The sequence below is a fragment of the Daphnia pulicaria genome, chromosome 3, assembly GCF_021234035.1.
Source record: "Daphnia pulicaria isolate SC F1-1A chromosome 3, SC_F0-13Bv2, whole genome shotgun sequence".
In the NCBI taxonomy this organism is placed as follows: Eukaryota; Metazoa; Arthropoda; class Branchiopoda; order Diplostraca; family Daphniidae; genus Daphnia; species Daphnia pulicaria.
The window spans coordinates 5,960,171-5,967,223 of NC_060915.1; the positions used below are offsets into that span (position 1 = coordinate 5,960,171).

General features: G+C 37.9%; 1 protein-coding gene and 1 long non-coding RNA gene across 2 annotated transcripts; both read left to right on the top strand.

Annotated features, from left to right (window-relative positions):
* Window positions 1-3,592: 3,592 nt before the first annotated feature.
* Window positions 3,593-5,861, top strand: LOC124328678 (serine/threonine-protein kinase/endoribonuclease IRE1-like). Its single transcript, XM_046787474.1, has 4 exons — window positions 3,593-3,651; window positions 4,603-4,850; window positions 5,049-5,271; window positions 5,345-5,861. Exons 1-4 carry the CDS (start codon window positions 3,593-3,595, stop codon window positions 5,859-5,861), a joined length of 1,047 nt encoding a protein of 348 aa, XP_046643430.1.
* A 117-nt stretch (window positions 5,862-5,978) lies between these two features.
* LOC124328410 lies at window positions 5,979-6,490 on the top strand. The gene is made up of 3 exons (XR_006916290.1): window positions 5,979-6,021; window positions 6,093-6,314; window positions 6,410-6,490. It is a non-coding gene; the product is annotated as an uncharacterized LOC124328410 (long non-coding RNA).
* Window positions 6,491-7,053: the final 563 nt, after the last annotated feature.

Consider the following 7,053-nt stretch of genomic DNA (forward strand, 5'->3'; position numbering starts at 1 on the left):
CCAACGTTCACATATCTCATCTCGATAGTTCTTCTAGCGAGCTCCCAAAAATAAGCACCTGTTGAGGGATACATAAATATGTTTAGACTGCCTTTGTTTTAAATAAAAATAAAAAGATCCAGCATTCAACAAGTTTTGGAAGTGCACCACTACCCGAGTACCCCCCTTTTTAATTAAATATTCAAACATTGCACTTGATGTGCTGGAGAAACTTGCGTGTTGCATCTTCATTGATCACTGATAGTGGGTAATGATCACTGATCTTGAGTTAAGCAAGTCATTCTTGGACAGTCGAAACTTCCCAGCTAGCAGAGTATATTTCCAAAATATTGCTAAAATATTATATTCCTACAATTGAGATGTTGGTAAAATAATTTTTTAAATATTTTTCCAATATATTTTTGCACCCAAATTTCTTGGCTCACAATAATTTTTCAACTTATTTTACTTATTTTACTTTTATTGGTGAAATAACAATTTTACTACTTTTAAAATTTTGACGGAAATCTGGTTGTTGTTTTTATGGTTTCATAGTCCAGCGTGGAATATTTTTTCATCTTCAACTTGTTATTAGAAAGGATTCTTTTTAACAAGCGATCTCCCACTCAACCGGACCGAAATACCCTCTTTTTGGTGGAGGTACTTTTCGGATCGTAATCCGGAAAAGGACTTTACAAATCCGGACTAGGTCTATTCTGTTCAGAATCGCAAGGCGATTCCAACGGAATTAAGTCCGGATTTTTATCTTTTCCCGTTCACGAGATAATCACGGTTGAAAATCGTGAAATATCACGAAAACCCAAAGTCTCCCCCTCCGACTACATCGCTTTTAGCCGTATATTCGGCTTCTACAAAAAAACTAATTGATACAAAATGTAGCCCTTTCATCCTTCTTTCAGAATCCAAAAGGATTATCTGTAGTTCTTTAAGATGTCTCAGATATCACGATTTTCGTGATACCCCCATTTCGACACATTTTTCAAGCATTTTATTCGGCGTTGCCGATTGCCGTATATGTGCTTTTTGCCCCCTTTTCTCTCCACTCCTTCCCTTTTTCCCTGTTTCCTATGTATCAAGGCCTTGTTTATCGATACAGATGGGACTTGATACATAGGAAACAATGAAAAAGCGAAGGAGTGGGGGCGAAGTCACATATACGGCAATCGGCAACGCCGAATAAAATGCTTGAAAAATGTGTCGAAATGGGGGTATCACGAAAATCGTGATATCTCGGACATCTTAAAGAATTATAGAAAATCCTTTTGGATTCTGAAAGAGGGATGAAAGGGCTACATTTTGTTTCAATTAGGTTTTTTGTAGAAGCCGAATATACGGCTTAAAGCGATGTAGTCGGAGGGGGAGACTTTGGGTTTTCGTGATATTTCTTGATTTACAACCGTGATTATCTCGTGAACGGGAAAAGATAAAAATCCGGACTTAATTCCGTTGGAATCGCCTTGCAATTCTGAACAGAATAGACCTAGTCCGGATTTGTAAAGTATTTTTCCGGATTACGATCCGAAAAGTACCTCCACCAAAAAGAGGGTATTTCGGTCCGGTTGAGTGGGAGATCGCTTGTTAAAGTTCTGTTTTGTTTTTAAGTCTAGAGTGGGTTTGAACCATCACACTTGGAGTCACCAATCTAATGCTATAACCACTACACCAACAGCGGTATTACAGATGTTTTTCGACTTGAGGCAATAAAAGTTTTTAACTTCTAGAAGCCACGTAAACAAGGGTTAAGAGGGGATTCCCTATAGAGGTTTATCCTGACAGGCAATAGAGAGATCCAGAGGATCTCGCCACGGATTTCCCTACGGCCAAAAAAGGGATAAGTCCTGTAATGGTAAAATATTGTTTTCCGAGAATATTCTTCGGTCGATAACCCACATATTGGTATAACATTAGATTATTACTTTGCTGCGTCAAGGTGGCTGTTAAATTGTTTTGTGGTTTTCCCAATGAATGACTATAATCAAAGAAGAATAAATCAATATTACGTTTTGTTATTTTCCCAATAACGGACCATTAAAAAAGTAATAAATCCTTTTTTTATGAAAAAGCTATAGTCTTTTACATTGAACATGCATGCGTTCAAAATCCTAAATGTTTTATATCGTATTCAATTCGTTAGTTCTGCATAAAATTGCCTAAATGAACAATCCAATTGTCTTAAAATCCAGATCTTGCACAAGTCTCGAACAACTAGCTTACGTACTTCGAATTTAAAACTCTACCTCCACGCTAACGTGATATAATTTATCTTAAATGTTAAGGAGATGAAATGTTAAAACTGCTATTATTATATATCCATATAGGTAATTCCTATGGAGGTTGGTTCAAACCCACTTTCCGCAAACAAATGACTTATGAAACAAATAGTCTCAATAATCATAAATTCCTAGACTGATGTAATTAAATCGATTTTGCTCACGCTGGGCTATAACCATGACAATGAGTAAGTTTGCACTGGTCACATCGGGACTTTTTAATCATATCCACTGCTGGTGAAGTGGTTACAGCATTGGATTAGTGACTCAAAGGATAATGGTTCAAACCCACTCTCGGCAATAAAATCAGCACCTAAACAATCATTTAGGGTTTTGAACGTGGTTAATGTAAAAAACTATAGCTTTTTCATAGAAAACGATGTATTCCTTAATTAATGATCCGTTATTGGGAAAATAAAAAAAAATTATATTAATTTATTCATCTTTGATAATAGTCATTTATTGGGAAAATAACAAAAAAATTTAACAGCCACCTTGTCGCAACAAAGTAATAATATAATATTATACCAATATGTGGTTTATCGATCGAAGAATATTGTCGGAAAAAAATATTTTACCAATTAAGACATGCTAGCTGGGTTGTTTTGGGACTCAGGAGTGACTAGCCTAGTACTGTTCAGTTTTGTGTGGTATTTGGATTGTGGGGGATTCTTAGTTGACGATGTAATGGATTGGTCTGATCTGGCCACCAGATATTGCCTCGCATCAACTGATTATCTTGATCAAAGGACCCTGTGGACACAAGAATTTTTGATCACAGTGTTATGCAATCTGTTAAACCATACAAGGAAGGCTATTCCTTTTGAAATTGGGGATAATCAGTTCGTCAAACTTTCTAGTTCTGACAGAATTTCCCTTTGTATACGCATCACAGCCCCACAGTACTTTCCTAACCCCGAACGTTTTAAAACATGGCCTACTCTAATAACGGTCTATGGGCTGGCTATCCCTGTGTTGCCAAATGGTCCTAGCCCTTTTCTCCTGACTGATCATTTCCAGTGTGTCGAAAGTTTAGCGTAGCAAGAGACAAAACAATCTCCATCACGAGCTGGTAAAAGTCGAAGGGAGCGTGGAAGAAAAACAAAGTGAATACGGGAATACGAACGGTTCAAATAGCGAAATCAAATTAGAAATAAATTTTTGTAGGTATCTGTCATTGAACGTCTTTAATTAGTAACTGAAGCTCGTCCGGCCGAAAAATTTTCAATCAATTAAATTTTATTTTATTTATTACATTTTACAAGTATTTTAAATCACCTCTTTTCAATCAAACCTACGAAAACAGTGAATTCCCTTTAAATATGCCCATCACTATCACGGCAATGGGATTAGCCACCAAGCTTTCGGTTCCATTATCCAGGTAATCTACGATGTCGTGTGCTGTGGACTGGCACTTGTGTATATAACGTTAATTGTACGTACACTTGCTTGACGTGTCAAATTTTCATTGGTGTTGATATAGTTTGTATCAATATTGATAAGCGTGTCAACTCGTGAAAATTTAAGGTGTTAGCATATTTTATTTCTCTCTATCGACTGAGTGGGGGACAGTTTCAGGTAGGATTGGTATGAATCCCATACACTGAAACCTGTATTGGTTTAAGTCTCATTGTATGCTGAAACTAGCCTAGTAATAATGTGATAAATTTTATAAAGTGCATTGATTTACTTGGACTATAATCAATTAATCATAATATTGCAACCGTTTTATCCTTGTCAGATGTCTATCTTTATTTTATCTTTTCCAGAAAGTAATTTTGGAGGACTGTTTTCTTACTTAATTTTTGAAAATGTGTTATATTGGAGACAATTATAACTCAAATAAATAATTTAAGTTTACTAAATAAGTTTATCAGCTAGAGTGAGTGTGTCCTATTCTTCATTGTGCGCTGTATGTTGTAGTTACAGTTGAGCTGAACTGTTGATCATCAAGTCAACTTGAGTCTGCTGTGTATGGTATTAGTGTTTTTTCTGACTTGAAACATCGAAGCGGAGAATTTAAAGGCTGATGCTGAAGTGCATGTTGAAATATTTCGTCTTGTGCTACACTATTTGGTTGTACTGGATTTACGTCTCATTCTATGCTGAAACAAGTAATTATTTGACCAATTTTCTAGTGGTCATTGATTTACTCAACTAATCATAATCTTGTAACTAATTGATCCTCGAAAGATGTTTGATGTTTAAGTAATTTTGAATGAAATCTGTTAAATTTGGATAGAGGACAGTAAAAAAATAAAAATTTTTTCAACATCAAAATGACTTTCACTAATGTTTCTCTAATTGAATTGTGAGAGCTATATTTGATCAGGACGCCCATACCACCGAAACCGCCGCCTGCTCCGCCAAAGCGTGGTTGTCATGCCGGGAACCGCGGTACCAACGAACGTCCCAGCCCAAATCGCCCCAGCTCCAGCCCTGGATCCAGACATCGAGCTGCGCCAGAGACAACAACGTCGGCCCCGGAACTACGGCCCGGCAACTTGACGTTCAGCCAGAACACACAGCGCCCCGCTTCGCTACCCGGCCTAGCGCCGGAACATGCGAGCCGCAACACGGGTTTTTCTTTTTTTAACCCCCTCCCGCTATTTGTCCCCCTTCGTCTCGACAAACCGGCATTCTCATTTCGGCTCTTTTTATTATTCATGCCCCCCGCCTCAAACCTAGTATGGCTACCAGGCCATTCTCGTAAGTTTGTTGGAGAATGAATTGTTAAATTTGACCCTAATTAATCACTTTATTGTATATTTTGTGTAGTGAGATTTGAAGAAAAAAAAGAAAACGTACTCGGCAGTCAAGGGTATGGAACCGTGTTCATAGGAACTTTCAAAGGAAAAGAAGTTGCTGTTAAAGTAACAGTGAAGGTGCATTCAGATGATGAAAGAAACAAAGAACAGAAACGGGAAATGGAGGAACATCTCCAGTTGGATCACGAAAATGTTTTGAAACTTATGCACGTCGATGACTCACTGGATAAAACGTAATGGAATTTAATTCATTTTCATTTGACATTTTCATTGACTTTGTCTACTGACTTTTAATTTCTTTTGTAGGTACCTTAAGCTCGAATTATGTGCCTGGACACTCTATGATTATTGCGTGAAGAAATACGAGGGACCCATGCCGCGAGACATCATAGTTTTATATCAAATCGCCAATGGATTGCATTACATCCACTCACGAAATTTAGTTCATCGCGACGTCAAACCGACCAACATTCTCATCTCAATGTCGACACCCGTCCAAATCAAATTGCCCGATTTCGGATATGTCAAGAAAATTAGTCCTCAGGGGACATTTACACAGCAGAGTGGATTGAAAGGGATTCTGAATTGGATGACGCCCGAAATTTTGGAGCTTATGGACGACATTATCACTGAATATCCGCACGGAGAAATCCAAAGCGACACATTCGCTTCCGGCTGCGTCTTTTTCTACTTCCTGACAGGCGGTAAACATCCCTTTGGCAGCAATTCTTTTAGAATTTCGATGAACATCTTAAGTAACAATCCCATAGAGTTTAACAAACACATTCAAAGTAAATATTTTACTTGTATTGCATCATGCTGATGTTTACAAGAGCTGCTCGACATTTTTCTGATCATAGATTTGCAAGGCGACGATCGTGCCCTATACGAACTGATCGGAAAAATGATAAAGCCGCAAGAGGAAAGAAATTCATTGCCCGAGGTTATTGAACAACTAACCACAAAATTACATACGTCATTACGTAAATGAAAATTTTCTCTTATATTATAAATCAGTCCTTTATCGTTTTTTTATTTTTCTATATAATAAAAGGTCAGTTCAAAACAGTTGCGTGATTAGTGTGTGAGAGAGGCGGATATATCGTCTTCCCTTTCCACCCGAAGAAACCAGCTAGTAATCGCCTTTGGCCTTAACGATGAAATTATTTTCTTTTCTGCCGAGAATTCGTTCATTTCCTTTTCCAATTGGAAAGAGGACGAAAACAAGTTTCAAACTGATGAACATCTAAAGAAAATAACGACGATGGAATGGAATGTAAAAAGTTCATTTTGAAGAGATTGAATTGTCATCAAGTTGCCTCAAATGTTTGATTTATTTATTAATTTTATATTTCATTGTTTGTTCATCAGGCGGACGGAACTCAATTGGCTGCCATCTTCAATCAAGATGTCATCGTGTGTTGGGATTATCCAAGTGGCGAAATTCTCTTTCAAAAGAATATGTAAAGGATCTCTTTCCTCAAAATCTTATCTCGGTTAGACAACAGAGAGCGAGAGACAGCGTGCTGTCGATGGGAGAGCGGGACGTGTTCTGCCTTTTCTAGAACAAAACAAGAGGGGTGTGGAAATTGTGGGGTGAGAGAAGGCAGCTAAGAAATGTGGGGGTGCAGCATTGCCACAAAATTTTTGGGAGAGAAATGAATATATATTCGACATGATTGCACTATTGGCACTATACTACATCACAGAACTTTAATTACATCAGACTAGGCTGAGAGAAGCCTATTCCACTATAGGGCTCTTCGGGGTCTGTTTTTTTAGGCGTTTTATCTGGCAACGCAGCGTGGAGAAGCAGGTGCGGGCACGATGTATTTTAAAAGATCATGGAGTAAGAACAACCCTACTAGCACAGTGATATCCATAGGATATACCATGTATGTCAGAGCCGATCCAGTTGGATATCCGAGTTGGACGTCCTAGGGAAGTTTACAGGATATACTAATGTCCTCTCCTGTGTACGTCAAACTTGGATATCCATGGACGTCCAAAAAACG

Coding starts and splice junctions, on each gene's coding strand:
- LOC124328678 (XM_046787474.1), top strand. CDS start 3,593: ATGCCCATCACTATCACGGCAATGGGATTAGCCACCAAGCTTTCGGTT. Junction 3,652..4,602: donor CTTTCGGTTCCATTATCCAG/GTAATCTACGAT, acceptor ATATTTGATCAG/GACGCCCATACCACCGAAAC. Junction 5,272..5,344: donor GATGACTCACTGGATAAAAC/GTAATGGAATTT, acceptor TTTCTTTTGTAG/GTACCTTAAGCTCGAATTAT.